A 20,233-nucleotide genomic window follows, 5' to 3' on the forward strand; every position below is an offset into this window, starting at 1 on the left:
ACATAAGTTTTTAATTTTTGTATGTCCCACTCATCTATTTTGTCTACTTTTAGAACAATTCACTTTTATTAAGCATAAAATAATTGTAAACCAAAAAAATTGTTACTAATATTTACACCAAATCTAAGAGAAAGGTATACTTATAATCCTTGCTTATATGAGAGAAGTAAACAAAGAGATTATCACTTACTCAAATCTCACAATTGCTGTCAAAGTAGAAATTTGACCTCAAAAGTTACAGATTATGGTCTTCACCACTACTGTGCCCTGCCTTCAATGATGGCAGAGATGGCACCACAAACTACTAGTGCCATTGAATACCACTCAACTTATGGCAGTCCATGTATATTTGGGTAGAATCAGGATACGTAGGACTTCCCATGATGATTTTTGGAAGCAGACCTTCAGGCCTTCCTTTTCAGGTACTTCTGAATAGACTCGAATTGTCAGCCTTTTGGTAGACAGTCAAGCATGTTAACCCTTTCCACCACACAGGGACACTATAAGAGATGGCACATGTCTTAATATAAGGCAGTGGTGGGGGAAGGGAAGGGATGCACTTGAAAGACATGGTGAAGTTATCATTCAAAAACTTGGAAAATAATTGGTGATATTAAGGGACAGATAAATAAGTGACAAAGTGATTCAAACAAAAGGATAATGATGACTTAATCAAGAAGTGGAGCAGTAGAGGCCATTGAGATGAGTTAAGGAAAGGTTGGCTTGAAGCGCCTGAAGAGTATAATCCATTCTTATAAAAAAGACTTTTAGTTTTATTGCTATTGTTGTTGTTAGGTTACATCGAGTTGGTATGGACTCATAGTGACCTTATGCACAGCAGAACAAAACACTGCCTGATCCTGGACCAACCTCACTATCATTGCCATGCTTGAGTCCATTGATGCTGCCATTTTGCCAATCTGGGGGAGGGGGGGGCTTCCTCTTTTTCCCTGACCCTCCACCTTACCAAACATGATATCCTTCTCCAGCAACTGGTCCCTCCTGACAATATGTCCAAAGCATGAGAATGAAGTTTGGCCATCTTGGCCTCCAAGGAGTACTCTGGCTGCACTTCTTCCAACACAGATCTGTTGGTTCTTTTGGCAGCCCCATGGTACTTTCAATATTGCTGTTAGGTGCAGTCAAGTTGATTCCAACTCACGTTGTTGTTAGGTACCATTGAGTTTGTTTCCACTCATAATAACCTTATGTACAGCAGAACGAAACACTAGTCCTGCACCAACCTCATAATCATTATTACACTTTCGCCCATTGCTTCTGCCACTGTGTCAGTCAGTCTCGTTGGAGGTCTCCTTCATTTTCACTGATCCTCCATTTTACTCAGCATGATGTCTGATAGTATGTCTGAAGTATGAGAGACAAAGTCTGTCCATCTCTACTTCAAAGGAGCATTCTGGCCATTATATTCCAACTACTGACCTTTCCTCTGTGTTTCCAACCTTTGCATTCCAATCATCAGTAATTACCAATACATCTTGATTGCATGTTTGATCAATTTCAGACTGAAGAATTTGGTAGAATTCTTCATCTTCACTGGCTTTAGTGGTTGGTGCCTAAATTTGAATAACAGTTTTATTAATAGATCTTCCTTATAGGTATATGAATATTATTCTTTAACAGGCAACATTATACTTCAAAATAGATCTTGATAGGTTAATTGTGATGATGAATGTGATTTTTCATTTCCTGGCATAGCAAACCATGTGATTGTCAGATTCAAAATAGCAAATACAAGCCCATTTCAACACACTAATGCCTAGGGTATTGATTCCATTTAATTTTTGACAACTTCCTATTTTCCTAGATTCATACTTCATACATTCCATGTTCTGATTATTAGTGGATGTTTACAACTGCTTTTTTCTCATTTTGAGTTGTGCTCCATCAGGAAATGAAGGTCCCCAAAGCTTTACTCCATTCATGCCATAATGGCCAACTCTTCTTTGTGGAGGCATCTCTTCCCCAGTCATACTTTTATTGCCTTCCAACCTAAGGGGCTCATCTTCCAGTGCTATATCTGACAATATTCTGGTGTTCTTCATCGTGTTTCAATATTCTAGTGTTATCTGATGACTCTCCACTGCTAGTTATAAGGTGTTCAGTGACTAAACATTTGGAAGAAATCCACCTCTCCTTCTTCCAATCTGTCTTAATATGGAAGCTCAGCTGACACCTGTCCACCATGGATCACCTTGCCAGCATTCAAAATATTTGTGGCATAGCTTCCATCATCACAGAAACATGCAAGCCACTATAGTGCCGCAAACTGACAGATGATTGGTGGGTTCTAACTCAGAGTGACGCTCATATATACAAAGGAACAATGTAAGTACTACCTAGTCCTCTGCAATCCTCACAATCACTGCTATCTTTGACAGTATTGTTGAAGCCACTGTGAGGGTCAGTCCATCTCCTTGAGGGCCTTGCTCTATTTCACTGGCCCTTCTCCAGGGACACCTTAGCTTTCAGTAAGCAACTTTGTGCCATCTGAATGTAACAACAGGATGTTAAGGAGTCTTTCTCCAATCCTGATGCCATGTTCTTCTTCACATAACCCAGCTTCTGGGATTATTTGCTCAGCATACAGATTGAATGAGTATTATGAAAAGATACAACCCTGAGGCACCCCTTTCTTGATTATAAACCACACGATATCCTTTAGTTCTGTTTGAATGACTGCCTCTTGGTCTATGTGTTGTTGACTAAAGTATCTTTATCCCCTCCTTCCCATCCTTGTGTTACCTGTACGATGAAACCTTTTGCTCCTTACGTAAATTTTGTCCTATTTCCTTTACTGTTAATTTGAAGAAGAAGAAGTGGAGCAATGGCTATTTATATAAAGCTTATAAACTGAGAGAAACACAAGTTCAAAAAAAGACAAGCTTTCCCTTGTTTTTAATACATTTATGATTGTTTGCTAGTGTAGTTTACAGTTGTTGTTGTTAAGTACTGTCCAGTCATTTCCAATGCTTTCAGAGCCTGTATGGGGTTGAAACCCACCAACTGCTCCTTGGAAACCCTCTATGGGGTTACTAGGAGTTGGTAGAGACTGGCAGCACTTAATAACAATAGATTTTTCCAAGGGGCAGCTGGTAGGATGAAACCACCAATCTTGTGGTTGGCAGTCCAGTGCTTATCCTATAACACCATATCAAGACTCATAGTTTACAATAGGCAGAGTATCACTGACTAGCCTCAAGTTTAGCCCAAATAGTAGGCCAATAAATGTATAGTACAGGTACTTAGAAGGAGCTCTGGTAGCGTAATGGTTACGAATCGGGCTGCGAACCTTAAGGTCAGCGGTTCAAAACTACCAGCCGCTCCGCGGGAGAAAGATGAGGCTTTCTACTCCCGTAAAGATTTACACCCTCGGAAACCCTGTACAGGGTTGCTATGGGTCGGACCCGACTCGATGGCACTTCACAACAACAACATAGGTACTTAGAGTTTACAGCAGGCGTAAATCCCATTATCCCATTTATAAATCCCATTATCCCATTTACCTTGCCTTACTACTAAACTTGACTCCAGTTTTGGTGATTCTTTCTGAATCCCATTATCCCATTTACCTTGCCTTACTACTAAACTTGACTCCAGTTTTGGTGATTCTTTCTGCTGATTTCCTTTAGGCATTGGACTGGGAGTCTAATGCTTCAAGAAGACTCAATTTTCCACTCCACAGGTTTATAAAACGCAGAGCATTACTGTGCTATCTGCTTAGATATCAGGGTTAAAGTTTAGCCTTACTCTCAGATTGCCTTCTTGCTGGGGGATCTGCAACAGCAGGTGTGAAGAATGGAAGTTCTTTAAAGAAATATTGGTCCATCCTTGCTGGCAAAGTTATAGAAAAAGAAAATGAATAATAGCAAAGAGAGACAAGTTCTGGTGTTGAACTGACAGAGAGGACGTTACTCACCTCTTAGCAAAGCACTCTCATTTGAAACTTGGGATAGAAAAACAATTCCAAAGTACATCAGAGTGTTCTCTGAACCTGTTTGGACTTCAAATATCCTCTCATGAGTGTCCATGGGAGTAATAAAAATCATATTTAATGTTTCTCAGTCATAGCGCAAAATACATCAATGCTTCAGGTGAAGATGCTAGAAAGATGAGTGGGACAATCATAGGAAGAGTAGAAATATGCATGTGGGCTTCTGACATGTGCCAGGCACTGTGCTAAGCTTCTCATAGTTTATTCACTGAATCTTCAGAAGGAGAAGGCTAGTGATATTCTTACCATTTTATCAAAGAGCCAGTTGAGGATTTGAAGCTTGAAATGACTTGATCCAAATCATACATGGCAGAGGAAGGACTCCAAGCCTAAGTCACGGAGCCATGTCATCAATCTTCAGCAGGACCTACCAGATGACAAACAGTCTTCTAGGAGCCAAGTACAGTTTTGACACATCCAATCATTCATGTGGATCTTGGCATGTGAACCAAGATTCTACCACCTAGCCCTGCACTGCCTCCAATAAATAGTGATTAAAATGAAGTAATGAAATGCCCAGATCCCTGGTAAGTATTAGTGGCAATAAGATAAGCAGTTAGATCACTGGCCTCCTGACATTCACACCATGAAAGAAATGACAGATAATGAAATAGATCATTGATATACAAAGAATTCTGAGCTTGGGCCAGGCAAGTATACTTATTGCATGCATGCAGGGTTCAAGAAGGCTCTCTTCTGTGGAGTACCATTCCCATTGGAAATGGGCCTCAGAGAGAGTAGCTACAGAGAAGGATAAGAAAGAAGCAGGGCAAACCCAGGTAGAAGGCTGGTGTGGGCAAAGGCATACAGTGACAATGCTGTTTAGATCTTGTCCAGGATATTAGATCAAAAAGTTTGCAGGGGGATCGATAAGCTAGCACTCTAACTTATTACCTTAAATTGCACATCAAGACATGGTCTTTTTTCTCTTGTCAGCATCAAACTGGAAGAACTTAAAAGTCCCCAAAGATGCATTGGACTTCAGTGTTATCCCATCGGTAGAAATGTACATATGCCAGTAACTGGTCCATGGCGTCTTGGCAAAAGGAAGTAGCTTTGTACAATTTTTGTGGCAAAGACTTTGGTAAAGACATAATTACACTTGTTGTGTGTCCTTGGAAATGTCCCTGCACCTCAAGTTATCCTTTCACACTCACGTAAGAAAACTTAGGATAAGCACTGGACAGCTAACCAAAAGTTCCCCAGTTCTAATCCATCAGCTGCTTCTTGGAAATTCTGTGAGGGTTGCTATGAGTCAGAACCAACTTGATGCACTTAACAAAAAGCAACAACAACAACAACAACAAAAAGATTTTTAAATAACTAAATAGAATAATAATGTTAATAATTTAAACACTACAAGTCGAGAGCTAGTTTCATTGTTTTATATATATGTCATTTTAGTTCAACTTCTGCACAATCAGTTCTATTGTTACCCTACTTTTATGGATGAGGAAACTAACGCACAGAAAGATTAAGTACGTTGACCAAGATCACCCAAGTAGCAAGTCAGAAAAGGCATTCTTGTTCATGAAATGTAGTTCCAGAGACCTTCTCTGAAGATTCTAGAACAATGCTCCAATAGTTAGTATGCAATAAAGGTGAATAATTATCATTGCTGTATTTGATTGTATTGATATTACAGAACTTGCTCTGTACATTGGTAAATAAAGCAGCCTCTCAGTATAACTTCATGGAATCGATGTAAGCACCATGCCCTATTTATGTTGTTGTTGTTGTTAGGTGCCATCGAGTCGGTGCCAACTCATAGCAACCTTATGAACAGCAGAACAAGAGGTTAAAGACATAGCCCAGTGTCAGAGTTAGGGAACAACAAGAAAAAAATAAAACAGAAATTTGGGATCATTGACAATTCTGCTACAATGAGTGCTCCTAGGTGCTGATTCTGGTTATGGCATTCAGTGTGACACTGAATGTTCCTGTGAGCGATACTCCAAATGACAGCAGCAACACTAATCTAATGTTAGTTGAGAGCTTACTAAGAGCCAAACATAGGTGTTATCTCATTTAATGCTCACAGTCATCCTGTATATAATAGAGAATACTATTTGTGGCCTGGAGTCCTGGTGTGGCACTGTGAGATAAAGCATTGAACCGCAAGATCAGTTTGAACCACAAGGCCGGCAGTTCAAACTCACCAGCCACTCCTTGGAAATCCTATGCAAGGTCACTATATGAGTTGGAACTGACTCAACAGCACTTAACAACAACAACAACATTTTAGACCCAGTCGTCCTATATGAGAGCACAATAGCCTTTTATGATCAGCACTGAACTGCAAACCATAAGGTCTGTGGTTTGAGACCCCAACCGCTCTGTGGGAAAAGGATGAGACTTTCTGTTTCCGCAAAGATTTACAGCCGTGGAAACCTTATACAGAGTTGCTATGAGTCAGAACTGATCCCATGGCACTTAACAACAACAACAATCATATGTGAGAACTAAGTCACACAGAATTTTCCTAACTTCTTCTAATTACCAAAAGGTTCACTCAGAAACCAAGTTAACCCTAAAATACTCATAACAAATCCTAAATCACAACTGGAATTTTCCCAATATTCAGTTTTAAACAGAACCATAGATAAATGTTTTGTTGCCAAATATTCTTCAACCAATGATAGCAGCCCAAACAATCCATAATATACCACTAAATTTATTATCAGAGTTCTGGTGTGGCACTGCAGGATCACCACTGGAGTGCTAACCATAAAGTTGGTGGTTCAAACCCATCAGCCGCCACTTTGAAACACTATACGGGATCTCTATGAGTCAGAATTACTCTATGACTCAACGCTGCGTAACAACAACAACTTGTACTTCAAGCCCTGGCTTAAGTGCTTAGCTATGAACTGAAAGGTTGATGGTTCAAATCCAGCAAAAGGTGACTTAAGAGAAAGTCCTGGTCATCCACTTCAGAAAGGTCACAGCCACTAAAAACCCATGGAGCACACTTCTACTCTGACATACACAGAATCACCTTGGGTCGGAATCCATCCAATGGCAACTTGTTCTGTTTTCTGTTCTGTTTTGTTTTTGTTTTTTGCTTCTTAACTGTGTGTAAGTCTTGACCTATCTCTTCTGTTTTTTATATCCTTCTTGAATTCTATCATTGCTTCTGATACTGACTTCCTCATCTAGAAAAGTCAAGTGACACTATCTCTCAACAGAGAAAGTGTGATGGTTACGTGTAATAATTGTTGTTGTTGCTACGTGCCATTGAGTCATTTCTGACTCATAGCAACCCCATATAGGGCTTCCTAGGAGTGGCTGGTGAGCTTGAACCACCAACCTTGCAGTTCAAACCAACTTTGCCGTCTGTCACATTAACCCATAGCACTACACCAGGACTCCTCATATAATAATTGTTGTTATTGTGGTCAAGTGCCCTCAAGTATGTTCCGACCCATAGCCACCCTCTATAGAGTTTCCAAGGAGTGGCTGGTGGGTTTGAACTGCCGGCCTTACCATTCAAACTCACCTTACGGTCCAGCGCATTATCCCACAGTGCCACACTAGAACTCCCATGTAACTAGCTGGAAAACATCCATTATTTACTGTGGTCTGTGGGCTCATTTTAGCTATTGCCTTTCCTCCCTTATCCCATCTGCTTGATTTGGGGTCTAAATATGTTAAAATTGTGGCTAGAGTAAAGATGGGGACATTCATCAGCAAAGGACATTCCATCAGTAAAAGACATTGTAAGGGGCATTTGGCAAAGCACTGTACTAGTAGTCAAAGAAACCAGGACTATTGTAGTTCTGTCATTGATTTGCACTTTGACCTTTGAGTTCCAATCAATAAAGCTACCAGTCTGCATTGGAATTCACATTTGCAAAATTAAGGGGTTGGATTCAAGGTCACTTTCAATTCTAACATCATATTTGTATTTTCTGCTTTCTTTCCCTTTGCTATTCATTTTTGGATTCGGTGTGTGATTTCTGACAAGTGTGGCATCATCTTACCTCTATTTATCTGGTTTGCTGAGCAGCAGAGTTGTTAATTATGTGGCTGTTGCAACCAGACTTCCCAGAGTTCATACCCTAACTCTGCTGTTGTGTGATTGTTGGAATTTGCTTAAGCTTTCGGTGTCAACGCCTTCATCTACTGAAAAGGAAGACAGCAGTTGTTGTATGTTTATGGGGATTGCCTGATTTAATAGATAGACAGGGGTGCTGGACCCATTGCAAATGATATGAAAAGTAGTATGTTGTTACTATTAGAGTTTTAGGACAAATAGGAGACTCCTGTGTTTATGCATTTCTAAGTTACTGAACTCATTAGACTATCTTTCTTCATTTCTCTCCATGTTTCATGATTCTTTGCTCCCTTTGATCATAATCCCTTTCAAGCTTTTGCCTTTCCTGACTAGAATATAAATCATTTCAGGCAACCTTTGTCTAAAATTCACTCACATTCCTGCCCTTTCCCTCTACTACAGCATTTGAATTGTAGGTTTATTTTCACTGAATAGTGATTGATAACAGGTGGTTTCACTCTTTTACCAAAGATTAAGGAACTGCTTTTGTTATTGTTGTTATTAAATTCCATCCAGATGGTTCCCTTTCATGGAGACCCTGTATAGAGTTTCCAAGGCTGAAAATCTTGGCAGGAACAGAAAGTCTAATCTTTTGCCCACTGAGTAGCTGGTGGGTTTGAACTTCTGACCTTGTGGTTCGCCACCAGTCACTCTTGGAAACCCTATATATGGGCAGATAAGTCAGTAATGACGTGACAGCACTTAACAACAGTAATTACCACCTATGAAACCATATGAGGGGCCATTCATGAGTTGCTACAGAAATAATATAGTTGATGCTGATAATAAGCATTCCAATATTTTAAATGTTAAACTTGTGTGAAGTGTTGTTTGTGTTTCTAAAATAGTCAGAGACAATTCATTCATAATTGCTATGAGTAATACCTTCAGCAATTCTCCTCAAAGTAGTTGAATTTTAGCAGTGATTAACTTCAATACTGAAGCAATTTAAATCCTCCTGGAGCAGAAATTACAAATATCTGTACCAACAACCACTTCTAATGTTGTGGTTGCTTTTATTGTTAAACAAGACTCTGGATGTCCAAAATGAACATGATAATGACTCCTCAGAAACTCTATACAGGGTCACTACGACTTGGAACCAACTCGATGGCAGTTAATAACAACAACATACATCTCATTTAATATTCATAGTGTTGTTGTTACTAGATGCTTTGGAGTCAGTTTCAATTCACATAGATTCTGTATAGACTTTCTGAGGAGTGGTGGATTTGAACTTCCAGCCTTGCAGCTAGCAGCCCAGTAACTTATCCTACAGCACCATACCAGGAACCCTAAAGCCTTAATAGAAGTTTCAGAATCATTGGCCATATTCAAAGTACTTCTCATTTTCAACATGATGTATGAATATTGGAGTCCTGTTGTGGCATTGTAGGATAAGATCTGAACTGCATGGACAATTTGAATCTTAAGGTGGTGGTTCCAACCCACCAGTCTCTCCTCAGAAACTCTATACATTGCTATTATTCGGAACTGACTCAACAGCACCTAACAATAACAGCATGAATATTAAATGAGATATACGTGTTGTTATTAAGTGCCATCGAGGTGCTTCCAACTTGTAGCTGTGCTGTATAGAGTTTCTGAGGTTTCCCAGTTGCGGTTGGTGGGTTTGAACTGCCGACCTTGCAATTAGCAGTCCAATGCTTATCTATAATGTCACAAAAGCACTCTTTGATGTATGTATAGTATAATAATTATAAAGGGCTTGGGGCTTTGTTTTTGGTCTGCACATACTCCTAGGGCCAGAGTTAAAGAAATACGTATCAGACTAACAAGTTTGGGGGTTCCAATTGCTCTGGATGGTCTAGGAAATGTGAGGACTCCCACAGTGTTTCAGATGGATTGATTGTTCTCTTCTCGTGGGCTGTGCATCATCAGCTTAGAATTAATTGCTCACATACCCTCTGTGTGCACCTGAAAATAACTCCAGGTGGGTGGATGGGTGAATCGTTGTGAAGACAGCAAGTCAAGAGGGTTCCTAGGCCTTCATGTTCTTAAGATAAAGCATTTATTTAAATTTGTCAAAGTTCAAAGAGTTGCTTACAGGGCCTGTCCCAGGTTTGAACTCTCCAGCCAGAGAATTATTTGATATAATGGAAAGAACAAAGACAAGTTTGAGTCACATCCTGTCTTTCCTCCTCGTCAGCTGTGTGGACTGAGAAAGCTCTTTAATCCCTGAACTTCGGTTTCTTCCATTGATTAAGTGCCAGCCTCTTTGGACATTGTAAAAAATGAACTAAACAGTGGAATGTTGTAAGTATGTGGGCATCTTATTCAGGTCCATACAATTTTCTTAAGAAGAAAGAAATGGAGAAAAGAAACTAAATCAGTGCCATGAAAAATAGCTTGGGAGACTTTCCTCCAAGAAGCTCGACAGTAGCCTGATGTACTGATTGATCATTAAAAATACATTAGCATCGACTCTTTATTTCACAAGTTTCCATGGTGCTTTCCAAGGCTATGAACAAAGTCTATGCAGCATTGATTAATGAAAAGCTGAAACTTAGAGCAATCTCAGGCAAACCTTCACTGATATCGTCCACCAGACCGAGCTTCTGAATATCTGCTAATATGTTACATAATGAATGGCAATCTTCCTCAGGATGGTCTTATTGTCATAATAATCATTTTATTAGTGAGGGTAGCTATTAGAAGTAAAGATTCAGTGTTTTTTGTTTTGTTTTTTAATGACAAAACTTAGTTTGCTTCATTCACGAAAAAGAATGCTAAGGCGATTTAAGTTTAACAATTACAATTTGAATTTCAAAGACACATTCATTTTAATTAGATTCTGTGAATAACTTTAATACTTGCAGTTGGTTCCATCCATTTATAGGAAATATAAGAGTTTGACATGTTTTTGATATGCAGTTTGTTTTACAAGGTTGGAAATATTCTCAATATATGCATAACTGAGAAATAAATATAGATCGTTTTTCCCTTTCATGAACAGGAATTGTTGAATCTTTTGCATATTTTGAAATTACTAGGTTGAGAATATTTCTAAGCAATTTTTTTTGTAACTTTTCATTGTGAAATGATTGAAGGTTTACAAAGATCATCAGTGTTACATTCAACAAATCATAGACTTGGTTTCATTTCAGTGATTGCAGCCTCCTTCATGCAACCTCAGGCATCCTGCTTCCTCCCTTTGCTTCCTGTTTCCATGCCGTCTGCCTTCCCATCCCTCTCAACTTTGTCCTTAGGAAAATGCTGCCCTTTTGATCTTGGTTGGTTGGCCAATCCATGGTGATCAAATTGTACTAGTGATGCTGCCCTCATCCCCCCAACACATGCCTATCTACCACTGTAAGGTGGCATGGTCTTGGGGTCCTCAAGTCTCTCTCTGACCAGTAAGTCCAGGCTTTTTTTATAGTCTCCCCATCACCACTACCACATGCTCTGCCACTCTATCCAGGACCCTCTAATGTGATTCCTGTCAGAGCAGCTGGTAGTGGTAGCTGGACCCCATCTAGATCTTCTGGTCTCAGCGTCATGGAGAGTGATGTTTATGTGTTCCACTGATCCATTGGGCTAATTGATTCCAATCATCTTCAGCTCTCACCACACTTCTTCCCTCCACACATGGAATGACCAATAGTTGCACCTTAGATGGCTGCTCCTAAGCTTCTAAGATCCCAGTCACTACTTACCAAATAGGATGTCTTTAGGGACAATGATATGCCAATTGACCGTGGTGGCCACTGAGACCTCAGACCCGCAGTTCATTGCCTCAAAGTTGGTAATGTCTAAGAAGTTTTCATAATTTTGTCTTATGTATGCTCCATAATGGGAGCACAGTTGTTGTTGTTGTTTTTGTTGTTATGTGCCATGGAGTCGGTTCCGACTCATAGGAACCCTGTACAGGGTTTCCGAGGCTGTAAATCTTTACGGGAGCAGAAAGCTTCATATTTTTCCCATGGAACAGCTAGTAGTTTTGAACTGCTGACCCTGAAGTTTGCAGCCCGATTTGTAACCACTATGCTACCAGAGCTCCTTATGGGAGCACAGTGGCTCTGGATAAGTACTGACTGCAAACACAAGGTCAACAATTCTAGCCCACCAGTCATTCCTCAGGAGAAAGATGAGGCATTCTGCTCCAGAAAACATTTGCAAACTAGGAAACTATATACAGGGTAGCTACGAGTCCTAGTGTATCACTGTGAGTTAATGGCTCAGACTGCAAAGCTGTTTAAACCACAAGGTCAGTGGTTCAAGCTCACCAGCCACTCCTCAGAAACCCTATACAGGGTCGCTACAGGTCTGAACCCACTTGACGGTACTTCACAACAGTGAGTTGGAACTGACTCAAGGACACTAAACGACATGTACCACCACATTCATAGATGTGTTTGCAGTGAAAGTAAATCCCGATGTACAAATATCCTTTGTCAAACCTTTATGTATTTATGTGTATACTCCCACTCTCTCTCCTGAACTCCTTCAGTTTGTGTATCTGAACATGTATCTACCCAAAGAACACTGTTGTTACAGGGTTGTTTATAGAATAGTATTTGTTGCTATTCCCTTTAAGCCCTAAATTCCTCCCCGAGTCTTCATCTGTCTTCATCCTTCTTCTGCCAGCCTCCCTCTTGTTGGCTTTCTCATCTCCCATGTGTGTATTTTATGAAGGAAATTAGGCAATATACGTTAAACAGGCTGAGTTCCTTTTTTTGTACTCAATTCAGTCAGATTCCCATTTTAAGTTACTGTATTAATGACCTCTTTAAAATGAAGAAAAAAATAACATTTTCCAAAGATGAGTTAGATAGTATCGAGAAATGAACTTCCTTTCAATATGCCAGCTGTCCTCGGGCTGCTTCCAATTGTCACTGATTTTTTGTCACATGTTTACTGTGAAGCTTTAGTGCTTTAGTATGGCAAGCTAGATGCTGCCGGACTAGAGTAGCTAGCAGTCTGGAAGAGCTTTGGTTATTCAGTGGTAGAATTCTCCCCTTCTGTGTGGCAGACCCTTGTTTGATTCCTTGCCAATCTACGTTACAGGCAGACACCACCAGTCTGTCATTGGAGGCTTCTGTGTTGTTATGGCTCTGAGCAGATTTCAGCAGAGCTTCCAGACTAATCTACTCCCAAAACTCAATCAGTGAACTATTGTTACCTGATGGTCCATGAAGGGGATTGTAATCATTGTAATGAAACAAGGTGTATGATGTGTTGAATGTAAAACTGAGGATCTGCCCTGTAAACTTTCACTCAATTCACAATAAAAATTAAAAAAAAAAAAAAAAAAAACCTAAAATGATCTCCTAACCCACTAATGAACCATGGTTCATGGTTTCAAAACCAGATTCCAGTAAGCCTCTATCACCAGGTAAACAGGAGGTGTTTCCATTCTAATGTATGCTCAAATGTCATCATTTTTGTTTTCATTTCATTCTAACATCAGGTTTATCAGATATTTACAGAGTAACTAGAAGACACTGGTTAAACAAAGAGATAATTCACCTTAAGAATAGAAATGTTCTGTACCTAAGGACAAGGAAAAAAGAGATGGACAGGGAAGTGGAAGGGAAGTAGGAGCCACATGAAAGAAGCTGGTGACTGTTATTCACTGAAGGGATTACAATCCTTGAGATGGAAGAAAGTATATTATTTGCTGAATGTAAAACTGATGGTTTTGTCTATAACCATTCATTCAATTCACAACGGAAAAAAATAAAAATAAAAAAGCATAGAAACATACACATATACACACAAAAAACCTCAATCAGTGAATCCCTTATAGGTCATGATGGTTTGGTTCCAAGACAACTTACAAGTAGATAACCACAATGGCACTATAGTCTTTCATGATAGGATAGGGTGAGGACACTCCCATGTGTTTACTGGCTGAGTTCTGAACCCATTTGCTGAAAGAAGTGACATTATTCTTCCTCATACAGTTTTTACTTCAGTATTAGACAACTTGTCTGCAAATGCATGTCTGAGGCAGGCAGGAATCACTGTCATAGTTGTTTGTAAAGCACCATGTGTTGTAGTTATTTTGTACAGGGGAGAGCTTGGCCTCAATTAGACTCAAATTTGAATAATGATGAGTTGTGCTGTAATAAGCATCTGCAGTGTTTTAAGAGAAATTGTAAGAAAGAGAAGTAAAGGACCCATTTTTAGAACTCATTCGGTTATTCCCAGGTGAATTAAATTCCAATTTCTAGTCCAATTGTGTCATGACCTGGGGGGACTGTTGACACTACATAGGACAGCCTCAGCCCTGAGAGATTAGACCTAAGGAACAAAGGATGCAAAGACAGACAAAGCCAGGAAGCTCAAGGTTGTCTAAGTTTGGAAATTTGTTGGCTGATTGTCTGATTAAAGCAAAAGCTGTCAAAAGATACATGAATTAAAATACTATTCACGTTCATCTTGTCTCAGAATGTAAATGCACTATTTCAATTAGCTCCTCGGCTAGTCACCTGTGTAATTATAGGACAGTTGAAACTTGGAGAAGGATTCATGAGGCATAATGCCACCTGGCCAGTGTGGTAAGCATTAAGCTACTAACCACAAGTTTGGTGGATCCAACTCACCAGCCTCTCCATGGGAGAAAGATAAAACTTGTTGCTCCTATGAAGATTTATAGCCTCTCAAATTCTACGAAGCAGTTCTACTTTGTCTTACAGAGTTGCTAGGGGCTGGAATCTATTCAATGGCAGTGGATTCAGGAGCCTACCTGGTGCTGGTTTTAATCCTAGAAAAATGACTCATGCTTCCTGAATCTAAATGTCTCAGTTGTAAAATACAGAATCATAACTCGTCTGTCAGTTTGTCGTACTGTGGTGGCTTGTGAGTTGCTGTGATTCTGGAAGCGATGCCACCAGTATTTTAAATACCAGCAGGGTCACCCATGGTGGACAGGTTTCAGATGAGCTTCCAGATAAAGACAGACTAGGAAAAAAGATAGATGGACTATTTCCAAATATATAGTCACTGAAAACCTTATAAATATCAGTGGAACACTGTTAGATAGCACTAGATTATTGAGTATTGAAACATGATGAAGAAGACCAGATGATTGTCAAATGAATTGCTAGAAGCATTTTCTCATCTATGCCAAAAGAATAAATAAATCTGTGTTGGAAGAAGTACAACCAGAGTGCTACTTGGAAAACCAGGATAGGCAGACTTTGTCTCTCATACTTTGGATATATTATCTTGGAGAAGGATATCATATTTGTTAAAGAGGAAGGTCAGAGAAAAAGGGGAAGACCCACAGCAAGATGGATTGGCACAGTGACAGCAGCAATGGGCTCAAGTGTAGCAACTATTGTGAGGTTGGCACAGGACCGGGTAGTGTTTTATTCTGTCTTGCATATGGTTTGATATGAGTAGGTACGAATAGATGACATATAACAACTACAGCAAAATACAGAAAATTAAATGACCTTTGGCATTTCTCTCAGTATTGGGTTCCTGTACTAAGAGTTTCTAATCAGTTCAGCCTTGGCTGCCATTTTGATCTCTCAGCATACCCAGGCACATTTCCCAAGCAAAATGTGAAGCATTGGGGGTTCAGTGGCTGGCTCACTGATGGTTTAAACTTTTTTCTAGCACCCTGGGATTTGGACCAAGCAATATAATTGTCATCATCTCTTAAAATAGCACATTGACTAAACTCATAATTTGTGTCAGAGGATCAAATCTTAGGAATCAAATCCTGAGTTTTCCATTTGCTAGCTGTGTGACCTTGAGTCAGTTTTTCAGTTCTTTTAGTTTCACTTTATTCTTCAGAAAACAAGGACAGCAACAGATTACTCAAAGGATTGCTGTCAGTTTTAAAGTGAGATCATATACAGCCAGGCTTAGAGCAGAGTCCTTCTGTGTAGTATTTTATTAACAATCTCATCATGATGCTTTAAAAACTGAAATTTAGAATCCTAAAGACACCTGCCTGATTCATTCCTCATAAGCCATTTGATCTTGGGCAAGTCATTTAGACTTTCTAAGCCAAAATGTTTTCATCTGTAAATTTGGGGTTGCGTAGTGGTTACAAATTGGACTGTGAACTGCAAGGTCAGCAGTTTGAAACCACCAGCTGTTCCATGGGAGAAAGATGAGGCTTTCTGCTCCTATAAAGATTTACAGCCTCAGAAACCCTGTACAGGGTCACTATGGGTCAGAACCAACTCCATGGCACATAACCACCAATCCATCACTTGAAGGGTGCTGTGATGATTACAAACATTTAATTGGTTAGTAAATTGACTAGGGACAGGGTCTTGCGTTGTTTTTATGTTATTATGTGCCATCGAGTTGGTACTGACTCATAGCAACCCAGTAAACAACAGAATGAAACACTGCCCAGTCCTGAGTCAACCTTACAATCATTGCTACACTTGCTGCCGTCACTGTACCAATCCTTCTCCTTGGAGGTCTTCCTCTTTTTCTCTAACCCTCCACTTTACCAAGCATGATAGTCTTCTCCAGGGACTGGCCCCTCCTGATAATATGTCTGAAGTATGAGAGACAAAGTCTGGCCATCTGAGCTTGCAAAGGACACTCTGGCTATATGTCTTCCAACCCAGGTTTGTTTGTTATTTTGGCACCATAACTCAAATGCATCAATTCTTCTATTGCTGTTGTTGTTGTTAGGTGCCATCAGGTCAGTACTGACACATAGCAACCCTATGTAAAACAGAATGAAACACCGCCCAGTCCTGGGCCAACTTCACAATTGTTGCTATGCTCGAGCCCACTGATGCTGCCACTTTACCAATCCATCTTGCTGGGGGTCTTCCTCTTTTTTTTCTGACCTTCCACCTTACCAAACAATTCTTCTATTGTCTTCCTTATTCACTGTCCAACTTTCATATGCATATGGGGTTATTGAAAATACCATGGTTTGATTCAGGTATACCTTAGTCCTCAAATGGACAGATTTGTTCTAGAGCACTTTAAAGGGGTCTTGTGCAGCAGATTTTTCTAATGCAATACATTGTTTGATTTCTTGACTACTGTTTCCATGAGTATTGATGGTTGATCCAAACAAAATAAAGTCTTTGTCAACTTCCCTCTTTTCTCCATTTATATGGATGTTACTTATTGGTACAGTGATGAGGATTTGTGTTTTCTTTACATTGAAGTACAACCCATACAGAAGATTTTTGACCTCTTTCATTAAGTCCTCTTTGCTTTCAGCAAGCAAGGTTGTATCATCTGCATATCAAGGTTGCTAATGAGTCTTCCTCCAATCCTAATGCCATGTTCTTCTTCATTTAATTCAGCTTCTCAGATTATGAGCTCAGCAAGAAATTTACCTCAGTGCACACCTTTCCTAATTTTAAACCATTCAGAGTTCCCATGTTCTGTTTGAACAATTACCTCTTGATCTATGTACAGGTTCCTCACGAGCACAATTAAGTGTTCCAGAATACTCATTCTCCCCAATGTTGTCAACAGTTTGTAATGATCCACACAACTGAAAGCCTTTGCATAGTCAATATAGCACAGGTAAACATCTTTCTGGTATCTCTGATGCCAGGAATGATAGCCTTCATTCCACATCCTCGTCTGAATGTGGCTTGAACCTCTGTCAGTTCCCTGGCATTGTGCTACTGCAGTTCTTGTTAAATTTTCTCTAGGAAAATTTCCCTTGCAACCAGTATTAATGATATTGTCCTATGATTTCCACAATCCATTGGGTTACCTTTCTTAGGAATGGGCATAAATATGGATCTCTTCAAATAAGTTGGCCAGGTAGCTGTCTTCCAAATTTCTTGGCATAGATAAGGGATTGACTCCAGTGACGCATCAGTTTGTTTAAAAAAATTTCAATTTGTATTCCATCAAATCCTGGAGCATTGTTCTGTGCCAATTCCTTTAGTGTACCTTGGGCTTCTTCCTTCAGTATCATTGGCTCTTGATCGTATGTTACCTCTTGAAATGGTTGAACATCGACCATTTCTTTTTGGTTCCGCAATTCTGTATATTCCTTCTATATTCTTCTAATGCTTTCTGCTTTATTCCATATTTTTCCTCTAGAGTCCTTCAATATTTCAAGAGAGGCTTGACTTTTTTTTTTCTTCAGTTCCCTTGGTCTGATAAAGGCTGAGTATGTTCTTCCCTTTTAGTTTTCTAACTCCAGATCTTTGCACATTTCATTATATTTCATTTTGTATTCTCAAGCTGCCCTTTGAAATTTTCTATTCAGCTCTTTTAACTCCCAATTGCTTCCAATTGCTTTAACATCTCTGCACTGGAGATCAAGTCTCAGAGTCTCTTTTGACATTCATTGTCTTCTTTCTTTCTTATTTTCTTAATGAACGTTTTCTTTCTTTCCTTATGATGCTCTTGATGTCATCCCACAACCCTTCTGGTCTTTGGTCTCTAGTGTCTAATGCACTTAAGTTCTTGAGGTGCCCTCTAAGTTCAGGTGGGATATGTTCAAGGTCTTATTTTGGCTATTGTGGACTTGTTTTAATTTTCTTCAGTTTTATCCTGAACTTGCAGAGGAGCAATTGATGGTCTGTTCCACAATCTCCCCCTGGCCTAGTTTTGGCTGATGAGATGGATCTTTTCTATTGTCTTTTTCTACAGATGTAGTCCATGTCATTTCTGATAGGGTACAGAGTGACAAAAGTTTCACAGAAAAGGTGACAAATGGTCCAAGAGTAAGAATGAGTCTTAAAGAAAGCCAGTATTTAACGAATATATGGACAAATGGCCAGAAGGAAGAATACTTTAAGTATTACCTCATAGGAACCAATCAAGGATAGGAAGAGTTAAAGGTAGGAGTGATTGTTAGTGTTGACACCCTCAGAAGAGTAAAATAAGGAGATAACTAAGAATGCCATTGAATTATAGCATGAAGGTCATTGTTTAACTCAGTAGCATTTTTGGATGATGCCAACAGTCAAATTGTGGTAGCCGAAAGGGAAAGCAGAAGGTAGAGAAGGGTACCAGTAGACATAAGTCAACTCTACAGAGAAGTTTGAGCGTACAGAAAAGGAGAGACTGTTGTAGTCTGTATCATTGTCATTTCTGTTGACATTAAGAGACAATATGCAAGGTTGGCAGTTCAAACCCACCAGCTAGTTAGAGGGAGAAGATGAAACGTTCTGTTTCCATAAACATTTTACCATCTTGGAAACCCTATGCAAGGTTGTTATGCTTAGGAATAATCTTTATGGCTGTAGCAGGTTGACATCAAATACTTGGATATGAATGTGGTCCCTCTCTTTCATCCTGAATGACCTCTGGCCACATATTTCTTCACCTCTATGAGTCTCAGTTTGCACATACGTCCAAAATTCATGGGGTTAGTATAAAGATTAGAAACATACTATAAAAGTTTAGTCTCTCTCCTGGTTCATAGCTAGAACCCCATAAATGTGAGATGCCGTATTAAAATTCCCCTAAATACGTGCTCTTTACCTGTAGTTGAGTCACAACATGGATTTTGTTGTCTTCTGAGAGATCGTGCTGTGATCCCCACAGAGTTAGCCTTCAGGAATCAGCCTTGATTGGGTTTGATGGTGCTTCTTTTTAAACTTTTCATATGCTGGTGATTACTGATGATTTCAGGTATGTTTTTAGAATCTGTCAGCTTCCTGGCAATAGAAACAGCCTCTTGGCAGCTATGACTCATTAAGAAGTAAGGTGCCAGTCACTTGGAAAAATAAGTGTGCCCACAGGCAGACACTTCAAATGTGGTTCTCTTTGAAAATTACATATGATTGTCATCCTATCTTACACATTTAATTCAATTATGCTGACCCTCGGGCACTGGGGTCTTTTGTCTTAAAAGAAGCATTGCCAGGCAGTTACAATTGGAGGAAGAAATTCTGTTGGTAGTGTGATTGCAATTGTTGTCTGGTGGAAAGGCCAAGAAGTTTATGTGCTGCCGTGTTTCTCTCCAGGGGAAGGCTTATTAGGTCTACAAGAGGTTATGCTCAGATTAAAAGACAGCTCAAAAAATCTGATTAAAATGCCCTCTACTTTTGCTGCACCATGTTTCTCAGAACAATTGTTTGAGAACACAAGAATTGTAAAGAATACATGTAAGGTCCACCAATGGTCCAACCAAACTGTGGTCTGTCAATATGTAATATTGTGTGGCTTGTGTGTTGCTGTGATGCTGGAAGCTAGGCCGCTGGTATTTTAAATGGTAGACAGTTTTCAGTGAA

At 39.6% G+C, this 20,233-nt stretch overlaps 1 protein-coding gene across 4 annotated transcripts in view; it reads left to right on the top strand.

Moving 5' to 3' along the window:
• Nucleotides 1–20,233, top strand: part of KCNIP4 (Kv channel interacting protein 4) — an 856,975-nt gene that overhangs the window by 633,766 nt on the left and 202,976 nt on the right. Inside the window, exon 2 of one of the 4 annotated variants that reach the window (XM_006874340.1) lies at nucleotides 10,754–10,760. The exons of the other annotated variants lie outside the window; for them this stretch is intronic. Coding sequence (XP_006874402.1) covers nucleotides 10,754–10,760 — 7 coding nt within the window. The remainder of the gene's footprint in view (nucleotides 1–10,753; nucleotides 10,761–20,233) is intronic. 4 annotated transcript variants of the gene reach the window in all.

Source organism: Chrysochloris asiatica, unplaced genomic scaffold (genome assembly GCF_000296735.1).
Source record: "Chrysochloris asiatica unplaced genomic scaffold, ChrAsi1.0 scaffold00270, whole genome shotgun sequence".
NCBI lineage: Eukaryota > Metazoa > Chordata > Mammalia > Afrosoricida > Chrysochloridae > Chrysochloris > Chrysochloris asiatica.